The sequence below is a fragment of the Mustelus asterias genome, chromosome 6, assembly GCF_964213995.1.
Source record: "Mustelus asterias chromosome 6, sMusAst1.hap1.1, whole genome shotgun sequence".
NCBI classification, from domain to species: Eukaryota; Metazoa; Chordata; class Chondrichthyes; order Carcharhiniformes; family Triakidae; genus Mustelus; species Mustelus asterias.
In genome coordinates this window covers 112595016-112622832 of record NC_135806.1, presented here as the reverse complement: position 1 = coordinate 112622832, position 27817 = coordinate 112595016, and the positions used below count along the sequence as shown (strand labels likewise).

At 43.3% G+C, this 27817-nt stretch overlaps 1 protein-coding gene across 1 annotated transcript; it reads right to left on the bottom strand.

Annotated features, from left to right (window-relative positions):
- Positions 1-234: 234 nt before the first annotated feature.
- s100z (S100 calcium binding protein Z) lies at positions 235-27336 on the bottom strand. Its single transcript, XM_078215442.1, has 2 exons — positions 27196-27336; positions 235-396 (listed from the first exon to the last, which is right to left on the bottom strand). Exons 1-2 carry the CDS (start codon positions 27334-27336, stop codon positions 235-237), a joined length of 303 nt encoding a protein of 100 aa, XP_078071568.1.
- Between the last annotated feature and the right edge of the window lie 481 nt (positions 27337-27817).

The window sequence follows — 27817 nt, the reverse complement described above, 5'->3', positions numbered from 1 at the left end:
ATTGCACTCTGGATTTTAGGGCGTTTTTAAATATAGCCTGGTGTAAAATAACTTTAAAAACACTCATTTGTGCAACTTGTAGACATTTTATTGCCTTCAAATTGAATCATATATTAGTACTTACAAAATACATAGACATTGAAGTTATAGCAGTTCTACAAAGGAAAACAGACAGGCTTGTATCATTTTTTTAACGTGTTCACCAGATACATGTTTAAGATATGTTTAGTTCTATTAGGCTGTGCCTTTTTTTCTAAGCTGTTCTTCAAAGAAATCATTGCAGGCAACAGTCAGAGCAGCAACCAGAATAACAAATTCATTGAAATCCACCTCATTGTCTCTATTGGAATCGAGATCTTTCATGATATTGTCCACTAGACATGGATCCTTCTGAGCCTGGAGAAAGAAAGGAAAAAGATAATTAGACACATTTAACTTAATCAATGGTACAACTCATTGAAGACAATTAATGTCAATCATACAGCAATTGTTTAGATTCCACACAACACATTGTTGAATTTTTTTAAAAGAAGGGAAAAACTCATTACAATAGCATAGGGAACAAAATGTATAATTAATTTTAAAATGAAAATTTGGCCCCAACATTTCAGTTGCAGTTGGGTAGTCTGTCTCACCCCTTGTACACTATTAAGTGTCACAAAATATACCCAGGTAGGTAAATGCTTGAATTCAAGCTTTACCCAGCACTTAGACAAGATCTGCATCAAAATGAAAATAGCTGCGATATCATCATGGGTTAACAAGTTAAGGTTTGCATAAATACATGTTCCAGTGTTAGGAAACTGTTCGCTGAATTATTTCATCATGCATTTCCAAAAAACTGTGCTTTTAAGCATATCAGGCATGTACATTTTAGCTGACTGTCAGTAATTTTCTTTTGAAATCATTAATTGCCTTTGCTTCCACCATGCTCGTGGGCATCGAATTCCAGCACTGTTCCTGCACTTTCCCAATTGTTCGAAAGAATAGGCAGGATTTTGTCCTTTAGGTTCATGGGGATGGGAATCACACAATGTTGTGAACTGTTACCCAGCAGTCATTTTGAGGTGCCTCTCTCCAATTTATTAAAACCTTTACATTTAAAAGTGTCTTCAGCAGCTGGGCCATTGCATTGGAGTGGGAGGACCTCCACTGGGCTGCCCGAGGCTACAGCTGTGGCCAGGCAGGTGGGGAAGGCCACAAAGCCTGCCTGGAGTTGCTGGACCCTAGTCTACAGTTGGGAGGCTGCCACCGTACAGCTGGCCTGGTTCCCGCTGCTTCTGGGGTCCCATAGTTGGCCTCTGGCATCAGGCCTAATAAGGCCTTTGAGGAGCCTTAATTGGCTAGCTGTTGTTTGCTGGCAGGCGGCCTAAACTGCCTGACCCCCATTTCCCTGCATTGTAAAATGGCTCAGGGCAGGATGGTGCCAGCAAAACAACACACTGGCCAGGCCGTGAATTTTCACACCTGGCTGCCTCCTCACTCACCCCAATCAGGGCCTTAACATCCTGCCAAAAAACATTTAGCAACAAAGTGGAGTATTGAAAATAGAGAGCAGGATGGACTTTACTTAAACAATTGCTCTGAGATCTGTTTACTACACTCTGAAACAACGATGTATAAATCAGATAGTTGGCTTGTTTTGAAGAAATTTCAATTATCACCAAGATCTGGTAATGTTTTCAATTCGTTCATAGAATCAAAGCGCCACAGAACAGTTCCAGCACAGAAGGAGGCCATGTTGGCTCATTGCAGAAGGAACTCAGCTAGTTTCACTCCTATGTTGTTTCAACATAGCCCTGCAAATCTTTCTCTCAGGTTCTTATCCATTTTCTTTTGATTGAATCTGCCTGCCCCACACTCACAGGCATTGCATACAATTTCTTTCCACATGCTGCGTATAAATGTTTCTCCTCATGTCACCTTTGCTTCTTTCACCAATCACCTTAAATTGGTGTCCTTTGGTTCTCAATCCTTCCGCCAATGGGACTGCATTCCCTCTATCTATTCTCTAGATCCACACGATTTTCATAGAATCATAGACTCCCTACAGTGCAGAAGGAGGCCATTCGGCCCATTGAGCCTGCACCGACCACAATCCCACCCAGGCACTATCCCCATAACCCCATGCATTTACCCTAGCTAGTCTCCCTGACACTAAGGGGCAATTTAGCATGGCCAATCCACCTAACCCGCACATCTTTGGACAGTGGGAGGAAACCAGAGCACCTGGAGGAAGCCCACGCAGACATGGGGAGAATGTGCAAACTCCACACAGACAGTGACCCAAGCCGGGAATCGAACCCTGGTGTGAGGCAGCAGTGCTAACCACTGTGCCACCGTGCCATCTGCTCTTTTTCATTCTCACATTGATGGAACACAAATTGTATAGTCTGCTGGCTGGCAATCTTTTGATAGGATTTTAATGGGATTGCAGTTGATTAAAATCCAGCCAGAAAAGGGACATTAGAAATCATATCTAGAAATCACATCCTCATAACACATCTGCACCCCCTTCCTAACCAACTCACGGTCTGGAGACATGCTTGGGGTTACACGAGTTGAGAGTGTGCTGATGTAACTATTTTAAATAGCAGCCCATGTTTGTGCGGAGCTTCTGGATGATTCAGAGTGAATCAGTATAATTGAGAAAGAGAAAATTGAACTGAGTTATGATAAAGGGTCACACATTATCATTAACCACTTTAGATGCTCATCAATGTGCTTCGCATTTCAAGCATTTTCTCCTAAATGAAGTCATAAATTGCCATTGGGGATAAAAGCAGATAAAGGTATACTCTGCTCAAATGATAATACTCTAATAGTGATTTAACTTGATCAACGTAACAGCTTTAATGGCTGCCATTAATATGACAGATGAAGACAATTATTTAAATGCATCATCTGCTATTATTGTGAAGAGTTATCTGGTTTCTGCTTTTTTTGTGCTTTAAGAAAGAGTTCTTCTGTTGGAAATGCAAACCTATTCCACTGTGCAATCATTAAAAAGTACACCAAAAATTGTGCACAAATATGTATTTCTGGTGTCCCTGTTTCCCTTGATATCAGAGAGGGAGTGAAAATTCAGCTGCCCTTATTCCCTGACTTCACTCCGTTTTAGATTGTGGGGACAGAATCATTTAAGTATTTGGTGGGAGGAACCTATTCTTACGGAGGTGCAATTGAGGTGACCACCGCGATACCACTCCAATGGGTGGAACTGGAGAACCGAGCAAGGCCAAGGAAGGGACAGTTCTATTTTCTTCCCCTTGGGAAGGCTTCATGGAGCAAATGATCCTTCCTTACATGTTCCTGTGGGTGTTGCCTGCTCTGGTATGAATGATGTGAGTTTTATCACTGTAAAGGTGCATCCACCATGAGCGTGAAGCTGGTTTGGTTAATGTGGTGCACATTGACTTCTAGAAGTCTATTCAATAACATGCCGTATAATAGACTTGCCAACAAAGTTGAAACTTGTGGAATAAAAGGGACAGCGGAAGCTTTGATGCAACACTGGCTGAGTGACAGAAAACCGACAGTGTGGTGAATGATTCTTTTTTGGACTTGAGAAACGTACATAAAGATGTGCGGGTTAGGTTGATTGGCCATGCCAAAATGCCGATTGGCCGCCTTCTGCACTGTAGGATTCTATGAGACTCGCAAACTCTCCCCCCTCCTGGGGAGCATGAAGGACTCCATTTCCTGTTGACTTTTATACAATTACTCTTCAAAAGTTTCTGAGATGAGCCATCAAAAATGTAATTACTTGTTCTACAATGACTACAACAGGCATGGTAATCAAATTCCTCTAGAATCTACAGCCAGCAAGGCTTTTTAGGAACTGTTTACCAAGTCAGAGTAGAGAGTGGAAAGGTTGCAAAGAGCCATGTCTCTCTCCCTCTCTCTTGGAAGTACTTTGCTCAGATATTGCAGAGTAAACATTCTGAGAAGCAATATCTACTGCAAAGCAAGATCTTTTGGGGATAAAGTCTGTGAATTTTCTCTATGCAGCTACACCCAGGAAGAATAAAACAGCCACAGTATGTGATCACTGCTTTGGGACCAGTGAAATGACATTTTACTGTATATTTCTTCATTATTTATCTTCTCTATGAACTGTAAAATATCTTTAAGTCTATCCTTTTATTCTACCAGTTGTATTAGTATGTGTCGGGGCGGGGGATGGGTGCGGGGAATGTGTGCAATGTAAGAATGAGGGTTACAATTTTCCTAGTTTTGTTTTACTTTTGGAAGTAGGGTCAACATACTTATCTTGTTCTTTGATTTAAACTTGGAAAACCCATCTGATTAATTCTTCATAATCTGAAAGCGTGCATAATAGGACTCCCACAGTATCGACAAAGCACATATTCGCTAAATTCGCAACTCGACCCTGTTATAGCTGTTACTGTTACTGCAGTGATGAATTAGGGGAATCAATTTCTACCCCTCCTCATGTGGCTGTATCAGATGCTGTAATAAACCAGCTTGTTTTGTACCTGTACATTGTCTCACTGCATAAGATTATGGTCGGTAAGCATTGTGAAATATTTTGGTTCACAAAAAGGCAAGACATATTGAGGGTCGGTTGAATGGATTTTTATTCATTTACAGGATGTGGGCAGCGTTGGCTAGGCCGGTGTTCAACATTTTGAGCATAATTTCAGAAGAAATTATGTTTAGCTCAAAAGGCAGAATTGCTGTAAACTCCAAAACATCAGAGGGCGGCACGCGGGCACAGTGGTTATCACTGCTGCCTCATAACGCCAGGGACCCTGGTTCGACTCCCGGCTTGGGTCACTGTCTGTGCGGAGTCTGCACGTTCTCCCCGTGTGTTTCCTCCGGGTGCTCCGGTTTCCTCCCACAGTCTGAAACACGTGTTGGTTAGGTGCGTTGGCCATGCTAAATTCTCCCTCTGTGTACCTGAACAGATGCTGGAGTGTGGTGGCTAGGGGATTTTCACAGTAACTTCATTGCAGTGTTAATGTAAGCTGACTTGTGACACTAATAAATAAACTTTAACTTTACAAATAAAAGAAGTGATTTTCAACTGTTGGCCACCTTTTTATTCGATGAAAATCAGGGTTGGGTGGGTTGAAGGGTGTGGGGGTGGGTGCGGGATTGGGGGTAGGTGATGGTTGCTAACTTGATGCCCCCAGTCTACTGCATGCAATCTTCAAGCTTCCCTGTCAAAGGGCAAATAACATGCAAACAGAAGGTAGGCTGTAGTTCTGCTACACTGTTTATAGGTCGCCGATTGCCATTTTCAGGAACAAATGGCCGCACTGTGCACTCCGAACACTCTGCCCATTTGTCCAGGATCTTTAAAGGGAAGATTGATAGCCGCTCAAAAAAAAATCAGCCCAGCAAACTTTAATTTATTTTTATTCTACTGAAGAAAATCACTTCACCACTTCCAATCTGTTCCTCACTAGCAAATGCAATGCCTGAATACACTGTGTACCTGCCTGCGTAGGTAACGTCAGCTTGAGCACCAGCAGTGTGAGTTGGCTGACTAAAAATAAAATCATTTATTTTAATTAGCCTGTAGGTTAGGTAATGACATTTGATTCCTAATTTAGTGGACCTGTAGTTCTATAGAATTGGTTCTATAAAGCTGGTTTGAGTGCCGATCCTTACTTTCACTGATTATCAGTAACGGTGATAGTGAAACCACTGGACTGTTGTAAAACCCTATCTGATTCTCTAAATGTCCTTTAGGGAAGGAAATCTGCCATCCTTTTCTGGCCTGGCCAATTATGTAAGTTCAACCCACATTAATATGGTTGATTCTGAACTGCACTTGGGGTGGTACGGTGCCATAGTAGTTAGCACTGCTACCTCACAGCTCCAGGGACCAGGGTTCGATTCCAGCCTTGGATCACTGTCTGCGTGGAGTTTGCACATTCGCCCCATGTCTGCGTGGGTTGCCTCCGGGTGTTCCAGTTTCCTCCCACAGTTCAAAGATGTGTGGGTTAGGTGGATTGGCCATTCTAAATTGCCCCTTAGTGTTAGGGGAAGTAGCAAGGTAGGTATGTGGATAGGACCTGGGTGGGATTGTTGTCGGTGCAGGCTTGATGGACCAAATTGCCTCCTTCTACACTTCAGGGATTCTATGATTCCTATGAAATGACCAAACAAGCCACTCAAGTGTCTCAGCAGCAATAAATATTTTTTTTAAAAGTCTAATCTTAGAGTCGGTTAGGCTGCAAAAAGAGTAAGGAAGTTACACAACAAGGAAGAGAAACACAAAAACAGGAGAGCAATCAGGACAAGCAGAGACTGTGGGCCTGATTTTCCACGCTCCCTGCGGTGTCTTTCGCGGAGGTGGAGGGGGACCACAATGGCCGGCGGCAGCGGCGAGATCCTCTACTCCCACCGCTGTCAGTGGGATTTCCCGATTTATGCTCACCCTCCCCTGCCGCCGGGAAACCCGTGGTGGGAGTTCGCCATTGGCAGGCTCGAAAGACCCCCACCGACTAGAACGGCCGGAAAATTCCGGCATATACTGGTGCCATCTGCTTGCACTGACATGGTTTGCCAGAATTGGATTCCTCAGCTTTTTGTTTGTGGCAAAAAAACCTCACACCTCTGTCCAGTGTTGCCAGATCTAGCACACAAGTTACTTTAACAGCCATTCTAACTGGTTGGTCTCAACAGATATTTTAGCCCGGCAGTATGCTGTACCAAAGATTGACTGTTCACTATGTATTCATTATCAGATATTTGGTCCAGTTTATATTGTATTTTTGACAATAACTTGGCTTCATGGGCCTGTTTCCCGATCTCTGTCAATGAAGTACCAATAGCCACAAAACAACAACTACTTGTATCCGTATAGTCCCTTTAACACCATCAAATACCTTAAGGAGCATTTTTAAACAAATTGTAACGCAGCGCCATACAAGGAGCTATTAAATCAGATGACCAAACGTTTGATCAAAACATTTTAAGGACTGTCTTAAAGGAGGGAAGCGAGGTAGAGAGCTATGGGAAGGGAATTCCAGAGCCAAGAGCCTAGGCAACTGAGAGTATGGCCCCTCAATGGTGGAACGATTAAAATTGAGGATGCTGTAGATATCAGAATTAAATGAATGCTGATATCTCAGGGGGTTGTCGAGCTGGAGGAACTTGCAGAGATATGGAGGGGCGAGGCCATGGAGAGATTTAAAAACAAGGATGAGAATTTTAAAATCAGGACCCTTGCTTGTCAGTGAGTATAGGGGGTGTGAGGTGAAAGAGACTTGGTGTGATGTAAGACATGGGCAGCAGAGCTTTGGATACCTTTAAGTTTCTGGAGGGTAGAATGTGGGAGGCCAGTCAGGAATGCATTGGAATAATCATGTCTAAAGCTAACACAGGCATGATGGAGGATTTCAGCAACAGGTGGACTGAGACAGGGATGAAGTCAGAAGTTCAAATGGATCACTTAATGATGGTGCAAATATGTGTCTGGAAGGTCATCATGGAGTCAAATATGATACCAAGGTTGCAAACAGTATGGTTTAGTCTCAAACTGTTTCCAGAGAGGGGGATAGAGTTGGTAGCTATGCAACAGAACTTGGAGGGATCCAAAAACAATGGCTTCAGTTTTCCCAATATTTATTGAAAGGATGTCCGATTAAGCAGTTTGATAATTTAGCGATAGTGGATGAGTCGAGTGGGATGGTGATGAGATATTTCTGGGTGCCGTCAGTATACATGTGAAAACTAACGCTGTGCCTTTGGATGGTGACGCTAACAAGCAGCATTTTTTTAATTCATTCATGGGATGTGGGCTTCACTGGATAGGCCAGCATTTATTTTCCATCCCTAATTGCTCTTGAAAAAGTGGTGGTGAACTGCCTTCTTAAAGTGCTGTTGTCCATAAGGTGTAGGAACATCACAGTGCTGTTAGGGAGGGAGTTCCAAGATTTTGACCCAGTGACAGTAAAGGAACAGTGATATATTTCCAACTAAGGATGGTGAGTGACTTTGAGGGGAGCTTCCAGGTGGTGGTGTTCCCAGGTATCTGCTGCTTTTGTCCTTCTAGATGATAGTGATCATGGGTTTGGAAGATCTAAGAAGCCTTGATGCATTCCTGCACTGCATCTTGTAGATGGTACACAATGCTGCCACTGTTCATTGGTGGTGGAGGGAGTGGACGTTTGTGGAAGGGATACCAATCAAATGGGCTGCTTTGTTCTGGATTATGTTGAGCTTCTTGAGTGTTGTAGGAGCTGCATTCATCCAAGCAAGTGGAGAGCATTCCATTCCACTCCTGACTTGTACCTGTAAATGATGAACACACTTTGGAGGGTCAGGAGGTGAGTTACTCACTGCAGAATTCCTAGCCTCTGACTTGCTGTAGTAGCCACAGCATTTATATGGTTAGTCCGGTTCCTTTTCTGGTCAATGGCACCTCCATGATTTTGAGAGCGAGCAATGATAATGTCATAGAATATCAAGGGGCAATAGTAAGATTCTCGTTTGTTGGAGATGGTCATTGACTAGCACTTATGTGGCATGAATGTTACTTGCCACTTAGCCCAAGCCTGGATATCGTCCAGGTCTTTCTGCAGAGAGGGGGTGGGGCCAAGGAGAGATTTTTGCTAGACACCAGCAAAGGAAGAGAAGTATTACAATGATAGCTGGGATGCAATTAGATACATAAGAATGGAACCAGCTGAGAGCAGTCCCACCCATCTGGATGACAGTGCAAAGGTGTTGAAGGATGATGGTAAGATCGTCTGTGTTAAATGCTGCAGACAGGCCAGGAAGGATGCAAAGGGAAAGTTTACCTTTGTCACTGTTACATAGGATGTCATTTGTGACTTTGATAAAAGTCATTTCAGTACCATGGCAGGTACAGAAACTTGATTGGAGGGAGGAATTCTAACAGTGAGTTTCAGGAAAGATGGGCACAGGTTTTGAAATAACCATGTGTTCAAGAACTTTGCAGAGAAAAGCGAGTTCAGAGATGGGGCGCTGGCTTTTAACAATAATGTCAGGATTCTCCTAAAAAAACCTTGAACTTATCACTGTTGAAAGCTACTGTCCCATCTCCAAACTCACTTTCCTCTCACTATATAAAGGGGGAGGTAGAGAGAAAACAGAATTATAGAGCAGTCAGCCTGACGTCGGTATTGAAGAAAATGCTAAAGTCCATGATGAAAGATTTAATAGCAGAGCACTTGGAAAACAGTGACAGGATCAGACAGAGTCAGCATAGATTTTCGCAAGGGAAATCCTGCTTGAAAACCTACTGGAATTCTTCAAGGATGAAACTAGTAGAGTTGATGGGAGGGAACCAGTGGATGTGGTTTATTTGGATTTTCAAAAGGCTTTCGACCAAGTTCCACACAAGAGATTAGCATTTAAAATTAAAGACCATGGGATTGGGAGTGGTGTATTAAAATGGATAGAAAGCTGGCTGGCAGACAGGAAACAAAGAGTCGTTTTCCAAGTGGCAGGCAGTAACTGGTGGTGTATCACACGGATCAGTGCTAGGATACCAGAAATTCTCAGTGTATATTAATGATTTAGATGAAGGAACTTAATGTAATATTTCCAAATGTGCAGATGACATAAAGCTGGATGAGAGAGTGAGCTGTGAGGAGGATGCAGAGGCAATTCAATGTGATTTGATCAAGTTGAGTGAGTGAGCAAAGGCAGGGCAGATGCAGAATAATGTGGATAAATGCAAGGTTATACTCTTTGGCGGCAAAAACAGGAATCATTATAGATTGAGAGAGAGAGGAATGTGCAACGAGACCCGAGTGTCCTTGTACACCAGTCGCTGAAAGTAAGCATGCAGGTACAGCAGGTGGTGAAGAAAGCAAATAGTATGTTGGCCTTTATAGTGAGAGGATTCAAGTACAGGAGCAGGGGTGTCTTGCTGTGGTTATACAGGGTCTTGGTGAGACCTCAGCTGGAATAAAGTGTGTAGTTTTGGTCTCCTTATCTGAGGGAGGATGTTCTTGCTATGTGGGGAGTGCAGCAAAGGTTTACCAAACTGTTTCTTGGGATGGTGGGATTGACATATGAGGGGAGATTGAGTCAGTTAGTATTATATTTGCTGGAGTTTAGGAGAATGGGCAGGTGGGCGGGGGGGGAGTGGAATCTCATGGGACCTATAAAATTCTAACAAGACCAGACAGGGTAGATGCAGGAAGGATGTTCCTGATGGTGGCGGTGACCAGAACAAGGAGTCACAGTCTAAGAATACAGGGTACACCATTTAGGACTGAGATGAAGACAAACTCCCTAACCCAGAGAATGGTAAGCTTGTGCAATTCTCTACCACAGAAAGCAGTTGAGACCAAAACATTATGTTCTCAAGAAGTTGTTAGATATAGTTCTTGAGGCTAAAGGGACCAAAGGATGTGGAGGGAAATCAGGAACGGTTACAGAGTTGGTTGATCAGCCATGATCGTAATGGATAGCTGAGCAGGCTCAAAGGGCCAAATGGCCTATTCCTACTCCTAGTTTCTATGTTTCTTTGTTTGCATTCCAGGACAATCCTGGAATAATCCTGGCAGTTTTTGCAGATGTGAGCAGGAGCTGATTGTGCTTAATGTGTTCAAGTCACATTTGATGTTGGATGGTTAAACCAATTAATTGTCTGCCATGTTCTTTCATGTCGCCGTCCCTTGAACTTAAGGGAGCGGAGATGAGGATGGTACCAGGTTAAAACATTGAGAGATGGTTAAGAATGATGTTGGTTGATTTGACTTGCCCTTCCATTTCCATTCTTCTGCACAATCTGGAGGAAATCTTCACTTCCATTCAGTCCCTCTCCTGACAATCTAAGTTCAGGATCTCATTGTGTACAAATTGATGGGTGAAAACAGAGGTTAAACCACTTCACTAAACACAAATAGACACAAACAGACCATCTCACATGTTATAAAAATAAAACACCATTGCCTGGAATTTCCATTGAAATTCTCCAGCGGGAGATTGGCAAACCACTTGAGTGATGTTGTTAGTGGCTAAAAATGGTTATATAGGTGATTTTTCCAGGATTCTATCACTATCCTTAGAGATCAGAAGAATACCACAGTTCAAGGTCCATCTACTAGATGCTCTTCTCTTCATTCTTGACTGAAGCATTACGATTGCAAGGTTTAGTTGGCAGAAATTAATTTTGGCTCATTTATTAATACAAAATCATTTTTCTCCTGATCATATTAAACTGATCATTTCAATAATGCTTATTTGCAGAGTATCACAGTGATACAATACATTGAAGCATTAATGCTTAGGTTTGTTAGGAGGTCAGGTTTTGCCTCAACAAATTTGTGAGTGTTTAGTAATGCATGGGTTAATCAGATAGCCAGTGCAGACTTGTTGAGTGGCAAGGTGTGTTGGACAAATTTAAAAGGTTTCTTTCAAGGTGACGGAGTGAACTAATGAAGGGAACAAAGTAGGTTTTTCTTCATTTAAGTAATACTCTTTTTTTAATCTTCCTGCAAAGATGAACAGCTTCACAATTTCCCCATGTTATACTCCATCTGCCAGACTTTTGCCCATTCTCACCCTATTTATATCCATCTGCAAACTCCTCATGTCCACTTCACAACATATTCTCCTACCTATCTTTGTGTCATCTGCAAATTTAGCTACCGTGCCTTTGCTACCCTCATTTAAGTCGTTGATATAAATTGTAAAGATTTTATGCCCCAATACAGACCCCTGCAGGACTCCACTCGTCACATCTGCCAATCAGAAAAAGACCCAGTTATGCATACTCTTTATTTCCTGCTGCCAGCCAATCTTCTATCCATGTTAACATGTTATTCCCTACACAATGAGCTTTTATTTTCTGCAATAACCTTTGATGTGGCACCTTATCAAATGAGTTCTGGAAATCCAAGTCTAGCTCAGGCACAGGCTTCCCTTCATCCAAAGCATGTTACTCCATTAAAGATCTCCAATAAATTGGTTAAACATGATTTTCCTTTCATAATTAAAAGCTGACTCTTCCCGATTATCTTGAGTTTCTCTAAGTGCCTAGCTATAACCTCCTTATTGATTGATGCTAACCCCTTCCTCATGACAAATGTCAAGCTAACTGGCCTTAAGTTTGCTGTTTTCTGCCTCCCTCTCTTCGTGAATAGAGGGATCATACTTGCTACTTTCTAGTCTGATGGAACCTTTCTAGAAACTAGCAAATTTTGGAAAATTAACACCAATACATCTGCTACCTCATTAGCCAGCTCTTTTAGGACTTCAGGATGAAGTCAGCACCCGGGGACTTTCAAGTCCACAGCTCTGTCTGTTTGCTCAGTACCGCTAGTGATTGTAGTTTCACCATGTTCCTCTCTCTCCTCCACCTCCTGATTTACATCTATCACTGGAACATTTTTTTATATCTTCTATAGTGAAGACAGAAGCAAAATATTTGTTCATTTCATCCTCCATTTCCTTATTATCTATTATGAACTCCCCAGTCTCATTCTCTAGAGCAGGGTTTCCCAAACTTTTCCAGCCGTGGAATCCTTTTGATCTCCCAAGAGGACGGAAGGATCCCATGAGAAACATTCTAATTGTGCTCAAAAGCCAAAACAAAATAAAATGATTGTTTTCGTGCAATAGGTACAAACATACAATTTATGGAAGCCTTTTTTGTTTCTTATATTATACGTTCACTATAATTGAAAAGTTTTTTTATTAAAAGTGCTCCTTTGATTCAAATGGGAAGCGTGCTGCTAGAATGCTGGACTCTCATAATGGATACACTCATCCTCAGTCTCTCACTCATCCCTCTCTCACACACACTCAGTAGGGAACCCTGATCTTGAAGACCAACGCTCACTTTACTTACTATTTTCCTGTTTAAATACATGTCAAAACTCTTGTATCCATTTTTACATTTCTATCTAGCTTCCTCTCACATTACAATTGCTTTCTCCTGATTCACATATTAGTCATTCACTGCCATTCTTTATATTATGACCAGTCACCTGACTTGACACTCAACTTTGCGCAGTTATATGCTTCTCGGTAAGTTTGATGTTTTCCTTAATTTCTTTAGTTAACCGTGGATGGTGCCTCCTCCACTTTAAAGTTTTTCTTTACAGTAGGAATATACTTACTCTGAGTATTCTGAAATATACTTCAAATCTCTGCCACCGCTCTCTATTGATCTATCCCCTAGCTCAGTGTTCTAGGCCACATAGAGTCTTAGAGGTTTACAGCATGGAAACAGGCCCTTTGGCCCAACTTGTCCATGCCACCCCTTTTTTTAACCCCCTAAGCTAGTCCCAATTGCCCGCGTTTGGCCCATATCCCTCTATACCGATCTTACCCATGCAACTGTCTAAACGCTTTTTAAAAAACAAAATTGTACCCGCCTCTTCTACTACTTCTGGCAACTTGCTCCAGATCTCACCACCCTCTGTGTGAAAACATTGCCCCTTTGGACCCTTTTGTATCTCTCCCCTCTCACCTTAAATCTACGCCCTCTAGTCTTAGACTCCCCTGCCTTTGGGAAAAGATATTGACCAGCTGATCTATGCCCCTCATTATTTTATAGACCTCTATAAGATCACCCCTAAGCCTCTTCCGCTCCAGAGAAAAAAGTCCCCAGTCTATCCAGCCTTTCCTTATAACTCAAACCATCAAGTCCCTGTAGCATTCTAGTAAATCTTTTCTGCACTCTTTCTAGTTTAATAATATCCTTTCTACAATAGGGTGACCAGAACTGTACACAGTATTCCAAGTGTGGCTTTACCAATGTCTTGTTACACTTAGTTGCAATATAGTTGCACTTATTTAATTTTGAAATACTGGTCTTAGACCCATTCTTCTGCCCTTCAAACTGGACCGCAAGGATCTACAAAAGGTCGTGAATGTAGCCCAATCCATCATGCGAACCAGCCTCCCAACCATTGACTATGCCTACACTTCCCACTGCCTCGGCAAAGCAGCCAGCATAATTAAGGACTCCATGCACCCCAGACATTCTCTCTTCTACCTTCTTCCTTCAGGAAAAAGATACAGAAGTCTGAGGTCACGTACCAACCGACTCAAGAACAGCTTCTTCCCTGCTGCTGTCAGATTTTTGAATGGACTTACTTTGCATTAAGTTGATCTTTCTCTACACCCTAGCTATGGCTGTAACACTACATTCTGCACTCTCTCCTTTCCTTCTCTATGAATGGTATGTTTTGTCTGAATAGTGCGCAAGAAACAATCCTTTTCACTGTATGATAATACATGTGACAATAATAAATCAAATCAAAAATGTAAAATTCAATCATATTGTGGTCGCTGCTGACTAGAGGTGCCTTTACTCTGAGGTCATTAATTAATCCTGTCACATTACACAATACCAAGTCTGATATAACCAGCTCTGTGGTTAGTTCCAGAATGTGCTGCTCTAAGAAACTATCTTGAAAGCATTCTATGGACTCAACAAGCAGGTTACTACTGCCAATTTGATTTTTCCAGTTAGTGTAAAGTCACCCATGATTACTATTGCCGCCCCCCTTGTGACAAGCACCCAATATTTCTTCTTGTATAATTGGTCCTACATCAGAAATGCAGGGCAATTAGGGATGGACACCCGCACTCCATGAATAGAAAAATCACAATCAAAAGAAATGTCTGTAACATACAACCACCATGAAAGTTCCTCACCCAGCCACTTTATATCCTAAAAATTAAACTGATAATTTTGCATGGTAAAATAAAAGCAATAATCACAAAATAACAAATGTTCCCATTAGCTTTGTTCCACCACACCCTTCAAGAAAGAACATAGTACACCTCAAGAACCTTTGGAAACGAGATTACAATCCTTGCCCTGTTTACCCTGTAACTCCCTGATATCTGGATGCACAACATAACAGCTCAAAAGCAATCAAACTAAATACAGCCAAGTAAAATCAGATAATCTAGAAATACTCAACAGGCCAGGCAGCATCTGTGGAGAGAGAAACCAAGTTCACATGCTTCAGGTCAATGACCTATCGTCAAAACTGGAAAAGGTTCAAGATCAAAGGAATGAAAGCGAAGACAGGTGGAGGCTGAAAGGCAGGAGGGATTAAAAGATAGAAGGGATGGTTGTGCAAGGTGGAAGGGGGGTGGTAATGGGACAAGTAAAGAAACAAGGGATGGGGTCTAGAGCAAGGTAACCAGCAGCTACAATCAAAAAACCAAACAAAATGCGAGCAGTTTATACACTGAAACTTTGACATCAGTGTTGAGCCCAAAAGTGCCTCATCAAAACAGCAATTTTCTCTTTTCTTCGTTTCCTCCCCACTTTCCCTCCCAGTGTACTTGTTTTAAGTCTGTCGCATCTTTAACTTGTTCCAGTTCTGATGAAGGAACCTAAACCTTTGGGTGGGATTTTACGACCTCGCTCATCCTGAAAGTTCAATGGACCTTTCCATGGTCCCCCCCTTGCCCTCTCCGATTCCCATGACGGACGAGATGGTAAAATCCTGGCCTTTAACTCTGCTTTTCTCTCCACAGACACTGCCAGACCAGAGCACTTCAAGCATTTTCTGCTTTCAGGGGAGTGACACTAATAAATCGCTCCTTCGGAGAGCTAGCACAGACACGACGGGCCAAATAGCCTCTTTCTGTGTGGCAACAATTTTGTGATTCTATTTCAGATTTCCAGCATCTGCAGTAGTTTGCTTTTGTAAAGGTACGCAAGCTAAGCTTCCCGAAAAGATCATAATCACCAGTAGCCTTTGCATGACAAGGGGTTACAATGCACATATACCAGAAAACATTTCATTTTCACAAGACCAATCTCTGCCTCAATGTATTAAACCATCTCTAATAAATGTCTGATTTTAATCATTTACTTCAGCAACAATCCTGCTGTCTCCTGGTCTCACCCGTAACCTGCCGACTGTACTTCCAACAAGTCAACCGGAAATTGCAAAAGTTGTGTTATTTCTTTTTGGTCAGGGCATTAAGGATGGGGAGATGCAAGATCCATTGTAAGTCATCAGCTAATTGAATGAATGAACGTGCCCAAGGGACTGACTGGCCTAGTCATGTTCTTATGTGTCTAACCTTTATATTATAGTATTAGTGCTTTCTAGCTACAGCTCTGACATGACTGCCTAATAGTCACAAGCAGCCTTGGGCCTGCATTCATAAATTCACAGCTTTGGCTTCAATTTCATCCTCTTGCCAACTCTATGCCCCTCGGCCCAGTCATACCTTCACCAGGCCTCAGCTGTTCCTCCTTCAAGATATCAGCAATAACCTTAATAAGTGGTGCAATTATTATAGAGACAATTCAGGACAGCAATAAGTGCATCCTACCAGAACTAATATACAGCTAGCCGATTGCTTGTGCTGATACTTGAAGTGAGTTGGCAGACACATTCGTTTTACAACCCAGATGCAGATGCCGTGTAGGAAATAATATCCGGCCACTGATTTACAGTGATTAAACAAACAAATTCTATTTTTATTATATAGTGCAGGAGACAGGTCTGGACTTTAGTAGCCCTGGGGAAATTCCCTTGACTTTACAGGGGAGGAATTCTGGAACTTGGCAGCACAGTGAGGTCATTAAAACGGGTAATGTTATGTAAGGGGAAATTTGGGGGGCTTGCCAGAGGGATAGAATGTCAGCTTGACAACTGCAGTTCCTGGTATTGTGCGTTATTTTGTTGTTTCCCCTGAGCATCTGTGCCCTTGAAACCCGTGTACATAACCCATGCTCACACTACACGATCTGGCTGCAGCTTATAAAGCCATGCTGTTGAGCAAATATACCAAGGCCAAGTAACATGAATAGGCTTTTGAGAGAGGCTGAGGCCTTCAGATAAAAGATTCAATTCAGCTCTGTTACAATTCACTGATATGTGTAATCCGAGTATTGGGAAATATGGATGCTTTTGAATTTTATTTTAAGTATGTGTATATATCAGTTGTTAAGAAAGAAAGTAAATGAATTTTGGATGATTTGATCATAATGTATTGATCATAAATTGTTGACATGTTTAGAAAGGGTTTCATGACGATAAATGTTTGCACAAGAACACAAAAAAATAAAGAGCAAGGGTTGACCAAATGGCCTGCTGAGGCTGCTCCATCATTCAATACAATCATGGCTGACCTTGGACTTCAACTCCACTTTCCCACCTGCTCCGTGTATTCTTTCCTTCCCTGAGAGAACAAAATGCTGTGTCTTCCAGCCTTAAATACATTCAATCCACAATCAAAGAACAAAGAACAATACATCACAGGAACAGGGCCTTCGGCTCTCCAAGTCTGCACCGATCATGTGCCCACTAGCCCATTCTTTTGTATCCCTCTATTCCCAGTCTGTTCATGTGGCTATCTAGATAAGTCTTAAACGATCCCAGCGTTTCCGCCTCAATCACCTTGCTTGGCAGTGCATTCCAGGCCCCCACCACCCTCTGTGTAAAATACGTCCCCATGACATCTGTGTTGAACCTTGCCCCCCTCACATTGAACCCGTGACCCCTTGTGTTCATCACCTCTGACCTGGGAAAAGGCTTCCCACTGTTCACTCTATCTATGCCCTTCATAATTTTATACACCTCTATTAGGTCGCCCCTCATCCTCTGTCTTTCCAGGGAGAACAACCCCAGTTTACCTAATCTCTCCTCATAGCTAAGACCCTCCATACCAGGCAACATCCTGGTAAACCTTGTCTGTACTCTCTCCAAAGCCTCCATGTCCTTCTGGTAGTGTGGCGACCAGAACTGGACGCAGTATTCCTAATGTGGCCTAACCATCGTTCTATACAGCTGCAACATCATATGCCAACTTTTATATTCTATGCCCCGTCCAATAAAGGCAAGCATGTCATATGCCTTCTTCACCACCCTCTCCACCTGTGCTGCCACCTTTAAGGATCTGTGGACTTGTACACCCAGGTCCCTCTGTGTGTCTATACTCCTGATGGTTCTGCCATTTATTGTATAGCTCCCCCTTACATTATATCTACCGAAATGCATCACTTCGCATTTATCTGGATTAAATTCCATCTGCCATTTCTCCGCCCAATGTTCCAGCCTATCTAAATCCTGCTGTATTCCCTGACAATGTTCATCACTATCCGCAACTCCAGCAATCTTCGTGTTGTCCGCAAACTTACTGATCACACCAGCTACATCTTCCTCCAAATCATTTATATATATATCACAAACAGCAGAGGTCCCAGTACAGAGCCCTGCGGAACACCACTAGTCATGATGTGGAGATGCCGGCGTTGGACTGGGGTGAACACGGTAAGAAGTCTCACAACACCAGGTTAAAGTCCAAAAGGTTTATTTGGTAGCAAATACCATAAGCTTTCGGAGCACTGCTCCTTCGTCAGATGGGGTGGAAATGTGCTCTCAAACAGTGCAAACAGACAAAATCAAGTTACAGAATACTGATTAGAATGCGAATCCTACAGCCAGCCAGGTTTTAAAGGTACAGACAATGTGGGTGGAGGGAACATTAAACACAGGTTAAAGAGATGTGTATTGTCTCCAGACAGAACAGCTAGTGAGATTCTACAAGCCCAGGAGGCAAGCTGTGGGGGTTACTGATAATGTGACATAAATCCAACATCCCGGTTTAGGCCGTCCTCATGTGTGCGGAACTTGGCTATCAGTTTCTGCTCAGCGCCTCCAACCGGAAAAAGACCCCTCTACTGAATACTTTGCATCGGTATTCACGAAGGAGAGGGACGTGTTAACCGGGAGTGTCTCGGAGGGAGGTGTTGACCCGTTAGAGAAAATCTCCATTACAAGAGAGGAAGTGTTAGGTTTTTTAGGGAACATTAAAACTGACAAAGCCCCAGGGCCTGATGGCATCTATCCTAGACTGCTCAGAGAGACGAGAGATGAAATTGCTGGGCCTCTGACGGAAATCTTTGTCGCTTCTTTGGACGCGGGTGAGGTCCCTGAGGATTGGAGGATAGCGAATGTGGTCCCGTTGTTTAAGCAGGGTAGCAGGGATAACCCAGGAAATTATAGGCCGGTGAGCTTGACGTCCGTGGTAGGGAAGTTGTTGGAGAGGATTCTTAGAGACAGGATGTATGTGCATTTAGAACGGAACAATCTCATTAGTGACAGACAGCATGGTTTTGTAAGAGGGAGGTCGTGCCTTACAAATTTGGTGGAGTTTTTTGAGGAAGTGACAAAAACGGTTGATGAAGGAAGGGCCGTGGATGTCGTCTATATGGATTTCAGTAAGGCATTTGACAAAGTCCCACATGGCAGGTTGGTTAAGAAGGTTAAGGCTCATGGGATACAAGGAGAAGTGGCTAGATGGGTGGAGAACTGGCTTGGCCATAGGAGACAGAGGGTAGTGGTCGAAGGTTCTTTTTCCGGCTGGAGGTCTGTGACCAGTGGTGTTCCGCAGGGCTCTGTACTGGGACCTCTGCTATTTGTGATATATATAAATGATTTGGAAGAAGGTGTAACTGGTGTAATCAGCAAGTTTGCGGATGACACGAAGATGGCTGGACTTGCGGATAGCGAAGAGCATTGTCGGGCAATACAGCAGGATATAAATAGGCTGGAAAATTGGGCGGAGAGGTGGCAGATGGAGTTTAATCCGGATAAATGCGAAGTGATGCATTTTGGAAGAAATAATGTCGGGAGGAGTTATACAATAAATGGCAGAGTCATCAGGAGTATAGAAACACAGAGGGACCTAGGTGTGCAAGTCCACAAATCCTTGAAGGTGGCAACACAGGTGGAGAAGGTGGTGAAGGCGGCATATGGTATGCTTGCCTTTATAGGACGGGGTATAGAGTATAAAAGCTGGAGTCTGATGATGCAGCTGTATAGAACGCTGGTTAGGCCACATTTGGAGTACTGCGTCCAGTTCTGGTCGCCGCACTACCAGAAGGACGTGGAGGCGTTAGAGAGAGTGCAGAGAAGGTTTACCAGGATGTTGCCTGGTATGGAGGGTCTTAGCTATGAGGAGAGATTGGGTAGACTGGGGTTGTTCTCCTTGGAAAGACGGAGAATGAGGGGAGATCTAATAGAGGTATACAAGATTATGAAGGGTATAGATAGGGTGAACAGTGGGAAGCTTTTTCCCAGGTCGGAGGTGACGATCACGAGGGGTCACGGGCTCAAGCTGAGAGGGGCGAAGTATAACTCAGATATCAGAGGGACGTTTTTTACACAGAGGGTGGTGGGGGCCTGGAATGCCCTGCCAAGTAGGGTGGTGGAGGCAGGCACGCTGACATTGTTTAAGACTTACCTGGATAGTCACATGAGCAGCCTGGGAATGGAGGGATACAAACGATTGGTCTAGTTGGACCAAGGAGCGGCACAGGCTTGGAGGGCCGAAGGGCCTGTTTCCTGTGCTGTACTGTTCTTTGTTCTTTGTACTGCTACCCTCTGTCTTCTATGGCTAAGCCAGTTCTCCACCCATCTAGCTCGCTCACCTTTTATCCCGTGAGATTTAACCTTTTGCACCAGCCTGCCATGAGGGACCTTGTCAAACGCTTTACTAAAATCCATATAGACTACATCCACAGCCCTTCCTTCGTCAATCGTTTTTGTCACCTCCTCAAAAAACTCAACCAAATTTGTGAGGCATGACCTCCCTCGTACAAAACCATGCTGCCTATCGCTAATGAGATTATTCAGTTCTAAATGCGCATATATCCTTGCTACCCTTCTTAAATAGCATTTGCAACCTCAGATTTTTCATGACATGTGAATATAAATTGTAAATCAGAAGGGCACAGTGACAATAAAATCAGGGTTGATATGCATTTCTTGTAGGTGCTGCCGTGAGCTGAAAGCGAGACTCATTCATAAAATAACTCAGATTTTGATTAAGATCTTGCTATTGCAACTTTGCAAACCAGAAACATGAGTTTGACCTTCTTAAGCTGCCTCTCAGCCGTGTTAATTCTTTCCCCTTCTCATTGAATCCCAACATTCTTCCCATATTGCCAGAGGAATCAGTGAACAACCAAAGGAGCCGTGTAGACCCTTCCCTTTATATTAATTTATTTTGATTTCAGCAAGAATAAAATGTTTGGAAGTGCAGCATACAGAGCGGCCAGTGATAGTGATGTGCGGAGACATCAGCGTGAGCTGCACGTCAGCACTACCAAAAAAGTGGTGATCGCCTGCCAAAGTGTATCATGTTCACAGTGTTGACAAACAGCATTATGAAATGAATTGTTCTGCGTTCAAGATTCAGCTAGCAAGTACCTGAGCGAGTGAGTCAGATTCCAACGAGCAACAGTTGACATTAATTATCAATTTATTAAAATGGCAAAGACAGAAGCTTTCCAAGATTAGTGCATTTTTACAACAGAGACCCTCCTTGAGTCAGGCAGGTGATTGCAGGCAGGTGCCTTACAGTGCAGCAAGGTGGCACAGTGGTTAGCACTGCTGCCTCACAGCACCAGGGATCTGGGTTCAATCCCGGCCTCAGGCGCTGTCTGTGTGGGAGTCTGCATATTCTCCCCGTGTCTGTGTGGGTTTGCTCCGGGTTCCTCCCACAGTCCAAAGATGTGTGGGTTAGGTGAATTGGCCATGCTAAATTAATCCCAATGTCAAGGGGATTAGAAGAGTAAATTAGGTTTATGGGATTAGGGCCTGGGTGGGATTGTGATTGGTACAGACTTGAGGAGTCAAATGGCCTCCTTCTGTGCTGTAGGGATTTTATTCTATGATTCTGCTTTACGCCATGTTTGTGAAACTCCAAATGTCCACATTCAGTGACACTGACTGACATCTGCTTGTGGACAAAATAGTGTTTAGGCACCAAAAGCACGCAGAAAACAAAAGGGATGAGTTGACATTGAACTACACATCCAGTTTTAATGTAATCACTTGACAAAATACCTGAAAATGTAACAACATGTAATCCAAGAAATACAAAATACTGACTGATATTTAAGGTGACAATTTTGTGAAGATCTGTCCAGAGCTACAGACCTGATTACAGATGTCCAATGATGATATTAGAAGCTGTCTTCAAGCACTACTCATGGCCCTATACAACTCCCACAGCAAAAACCTACAAAATTAAACTGGCGGCCTAATAATATTTCATCCCAAAGGTTACATCCTGTTGATGGGGATTTTCTTCCTGCTGACCACATTGAATAAAGCAAAGACTCTGACAACTGGCCAGATGTAGTGCTGAAGACTGATGCTCCAGATTAGGCTCTATCCAAGCTGTTCCAGTACAGTTACAACACTTGCACCAAACCAACAATGTGGAATATTGTCCAAATATGTCCAAATATAAATCCAAACAAGCCAATTACTGCCCCATCTAATTGCAATCAAAGTATTGCAAGGTGTCACCATCAGTACAGTTATGCTGCACTTACTCGCCACGGTACGGTACGGCGGCACGGTAGTACAGTGGTTAGCACTGCTGCTTCACAGCTCCAGGGTCCCGGGTTCGATTCCTGGCTCGGGTCACTGTCTGTGTGGAGTTTGCACATTCTCCTCGTGTCTGCGTGGGTTTCCTCCGGGTGCTCCGGTTTCCTCCCACAGTCCAAAGATGTGCGGGTTAGGTTGATTGGCCAGGTTAAAAATTGCCCCTGAGATGCGTAGGTTAGAGGGATTAGCGGGTAAATATGTGGGGGTAGGGCCTGGGTGGGATTGTGGTCGGTGCAGACTCGATGGGCCGAATGGCCTCCTTCTGCACTGTAGGGTTTCTATGATTCTATGATTCAATTACCTGTTCTCCAATGTTTAGTTTGGGTTCCATCAAGACCACTCAATTTCAAATCTCATTACAGCGTTAGTCTGAAGATGGACAAGAGAACTGAATTCCCAACTGAATAAGATGAAGGCAGCATTTGACCACATTTGTGGCATCAAGAAATCCTAATAAAATTAAATTAAATGGGAATCATGGGGAAAACTCTCCACTAGCTGGAGTCAAATCCATCTCAAAGGAAGATGGTTGTGATTATTGGAGGCCAATCATCTCAGCTCCAAGGCATTGCTGCAGAAGTTCTTTGGGATGGATTCCAAGATCAACCATCTTCAGCTATTTCATTAATCATCAAATACCCTACCATCAACATCTTGGGGTCAGCATTGACCAGAACCTTAAAGTTAAAGTTTATTTATTAGTCACAAGTAGGCTTACATTAACATTGCAATGAAGTTACCCACTCCAAAACCTGTTTGGGTACACTGAGGGAGAATTTACCATGGCCAATCTACCTAACCTGCACATCTTTAGCCTGTGGGAGGAAACCGGAGTACCCAGAGGAAACCCATGCAGACACGGGGAGAATATGCAAACTCCGCACATACAGTGAGCCAAGCCAGGAACTGAACCTGGGTCCCTGGTACTGTGAGGCAGCAGTGCTAACCACTGTGCCACTGTGCCGCCCTGGGTCAACTGTATAAAAAAAACTATGGCTACAAGAGCAGGTCAGATGCTGGGTATCCTGGATGAGTGACTCAACCTTTAATGTCTCAAATCCTGTCCACCATTCACAAGATACAAGTCAGGAGTGTGATGAATACTTGCCACTTGCTTGGATGAATGCAGCTCCAACAACATTCAAGAAGCTCGACACTATCCAGGACAAAGCAGCCCACTTGACTTGTGCCACCATTTTCAACATTCACTTCCTCCACCACCAGGTGCAACATGACTACAGTGTACACCATCTACAAGATGCACTGCAGAAATTCACCAAGCTGCCTTTGACAGCACCTTTCAAACTCGTGAACTCAACATCGTAGAAGGGCAAGGGCAGAAGATACATAGGAACATAGGAATTAGGAGCAGAAATAGGCAATTCAGCTCTTCGAGCCTGCTCTGCTTTCAATGGGATCATGGCTGATCTCTTCCTGGTCTCAAATCGATCTCCCCGCCTGTTCCCCATGTCCCTTTAACCCATTTTTTATAATCAAAAATATATCTATCTTCTTCTTGAAACCATTTAATAGTTCAGGCTCCACTGCACTCTGGGGCAGTGAGTTCCACAGATTCACCACCCTCTGCAAGAGGTAGTTCCTCCTCATCTCAGTTTTAAATCTACAGATACTCTCAACGTATACCTGTGACCTCTTATTCTAGATTGTCCCACAAAGGGAAACATTTGGTCTATGTTTACTTTATCAATCCCTTTTAAAATTTTATATACCTTGATCATATCCCCTCTCGTCCTTCTAAACTCCAGCGAGTATAAGTCCAAACTGTTTAGTCTCTCCTCTTATGTCAACCCTTTCACCTCCTGGTGAACCTCCTCTGAACTGCCTTCAATGCCACTACATTCTTCCTCAAATAAGGAGACTGGACACAATACTTCAGATGTGGGCTCACCAACACTCTATACAATTGCAACAATACTTCTCTACTTTTATATTCCAGTCCTTTTGCAATAGTGCTAACATTCCATTTGCCTTTTTTATTAGATGCTGTACCTACATACTGTGATTTGAGATTCATGAACATAGACACCCAGATCTCTCTGCCCGGATGCATTTTGAATCTGCTTTCCATTTAGGTAATAATTTGCCTTTCTATTTTTTCATCCAAAATGGATAACCTCACTCCTATCCACATTAAAGTCCCTCTGCCAAATTTTGGCCCATTCACCTAGCCTATCTATATCTGTCTGTAAAATCTTTATTTCCTCTTCACTGCCTGCTTTCCCACCTATGTTACACTCTGTCCCTGCTTGCAGATCATTTATATAGGTTGCAAACAGGTGCGATCTGAGGACTGACTCCTGCAGCACCCCACTTGTTTACCAGTAAGAGAAAGACCCATTTATCCCGACCCTCTGCTTTCTGTCAGTCAACCAATCCTCAACCCAATCCAGTACTCTAATCCCTAATTCCCTGCGATCTCACCTTCTGAATCAATATTTTCTGTGGCACCTTGTCAAACGCCTTCTAGAAGTCCAGATATACCACATCCACAGGTTCCCCATTATCCACCTTGCTGGTTATGTCCTCAAAGAACTCAAGCAAGTTTGTCAAGCATGACATACACTTCATAAAACATGCTGATAATGGTGGATTGAGCTTTCTCTTTCCAAATGTTCAATCATCACCTCCTTAATGACTGATTCCTGCAACTTCCCCACCACAGAGGTCAAGCAAACTGGCCTGTAGTTTGCTACTTTATGGCCCTCTCCCTTTTTGAATAGGGGCGTCACATTAGTGTGTTTCCAGTCCACTGGGACAATGTATTGGAACACAATCCCCTGTAAGTTCCTCTCCAAGTCACACGCCATCCTGACTTAAGAGTTATATCGTCATTCCTTCACTGTCACTGGGTCGAAATCATGGAACTTCCTTCCCAATAGCACTGTGGGTGTACAGTGGGTGTACCACAACACATGGACCACAATAGTTCAAGAAGGTGGTTTATCATCATCATCTCGAGGTAATTAGGGATGAGCAATAAATGCTGGCCCAGCCAATGATCAGCACATCTTCTGAATGAATAAGGTTAATTTGGAAATTATTGACTTTGTTTTAAAATAATGAGGCTTTTAAAAAAAAAATAGGCGACAGAAATGTTCACTGTTGTCTTAGCTCTATCTCCAAGCCTTTGTATAAATATCCACTCAGAAAAACCAGTCAGTGAGACCACAGCCTGAGGTTGGATTTGAGATTTGATCTGACTGCACAAATAAATGGAATAAACGGAGTGAGTGTACTGTAACAAGTAATGTTACTCAGACCAGGCTGCTGAAAAACATCATGCCTTATGAACACAATGTTTTGGTGAGAGAACCAAAGGAAAGGGATTTTTATTTGCTATGATTTGAGTTGTTATGATCTGAGGTAACACTGGCTGAAGTGGTGGTGAAGGCAGATTCATTGGCAACTTTTGAAAGGGAATTGGGTATATAATTGAAAAGTAACTATTTTCAGGGGAAGGGCAAGGTAGCAGTGTGAATTGATCAAAGAGGTCACAACGGGCTGTAGAGACTCCTGTGTGGATGATGCTATTATGGTTGCATTTTACCCATCCTCACTGGGAAGTAGAAGTGATGTGGAGATGCTGGCGTTGGACTGGGGTGGGCACAGTAAGAAGTCTCACAACACCAGGTTAAAGTCCAACAGGTTTATTTGGAATCACGAGCTTTCGGAGCGCTGCTCTTTCCTCAGGTGAGTGGAAGTAGAAGGTGTGGGAATGGGTTTCAGAGAGTAAACATTCATTGAGGCGGCAAGGGCAGGGGGTGGCACGGTGGCACAGTGGTTAGCATTGCTGCCTCACAGCTCCAGGGACACGGATTCAATTCCAGCCTCGGGTCACTGCCTGGGTGGAGTTTGCACATTCTCCCCGTGTCTGCGTGGGTTTCCTCCGGTTTCCTCAGATGTATTTATTTATTTATTATTTATTACTTCCTCCCACAGCCCAAAGATGCACGGGTTAGGTTGATTGGCCAGGCTAAATTGTCCCTAGTGTCAGGGGATTAGCAGTGTAAATATTGGGGTTACAGGAATAAGGCCTGGGTGGGATTGTGGTCAGTGCAGACTCGATGGGCCGAATGGCCTCCTTCTGCACTGTAGGGATTCTATGAATGGCCAGTCTGTACCTTGTTCTTATGTTTTGCTTTCACAGAGCGCTGGCCTTTGTTCTATTAGTAACACATTCTGCGAACTTGGGTGGGATTCTGCGGCCATTCATGCCAGCTGAATTCTCCTGTCCTGCTGCAGTGAATGGAGATTTGGCTGAGTGCCAAATTCTCTGTCCTCTCTTGCAGCGGCGACGCGGCTGGAGAATTTCGACCCTTATCTCTATGCCATTATCAGCACCTTCTTTAGTCTGTAACACTATCATTAACACTCCCTTTGTCTTGTACCCATGACACCTTGGTCAAATCTCTCCTCACCTACTCTCATCTTCTATTTTTCTCCACCTGTTCCACCCTCTCTTTAGCAGGACAAAATTCATCATGTTTCTACCTCTCTCACAGCTCTGAAGAAGAGTCATACAGCATCGAAACAGTAACTCTGTTTCTCTCTCCACAGATGCTGTCAGACTCGCTGGGTTTTTCCAGCATTTTCTGTTTTTATTTCAATTTCTAGCATTCGCAGTATTTTGCTTCTACTGAATAACTGCTATTTAATTCCCTTATAATTCCATCCCAGTGCTTAGCGTCTAACCCTACAGAACTGCAGAATGTGAGTCGCTGTGGAGAAATCATTCACTGTTAACTGAGGAGGTGAGACAGAGAAAAGGCAAGAGAGAGGAGCCTGTTGCACCAAGGTCAACATGTCCTTTCCCCTCTCATGTTCTTACCGCCAGGAAATTCCCCAGCTCACTCCGCAGAAGGTCCTTCAATTCGCCCTTGTTGAGTTTGTACTTGTCCCCCTCTTTACCGGAATAATTGTGGAAGATGTGGATTAGTGAATCCATGGCTCCCTCCAGCTGAGATGGCATCTTGGCAGGGGTCTGTGAAGCAAGGCACAAGCAGAAACCAGTGCGTTAGTGCAATGTAACTCTACCTGCCTCCTGCATGCACCAGCAGTAAGGATGTAAATGCACGTGATCCCTTTGAAGAGGGGTGGTACACACGATCTAATTATCAGAAAAATATAGCCTCGTAAAATATATCCCTGGCAATAATACAGTAATGCCAGTCCCATTGTATCCACCACCCATATGAATACTAACAGTAGTCTAAAAATGCTACATTGCAGAATGTCTGCAAATAATGAATGTATCCCCACTTCATAAACAATTTCGACCAGCAAATTATCATAAAAACGTGTTCACATAAATATATTAACTAACTGGAACATAAAAGAAGCTGAGTAAACTAGGAAGCAAAATAAGAGAGTGATTACCTTCTGTAGGAAAGACAGTTAGAATCAATCACCGTGATAATGGACTAACTAGCAACAACTCTCCTCTCACTCGA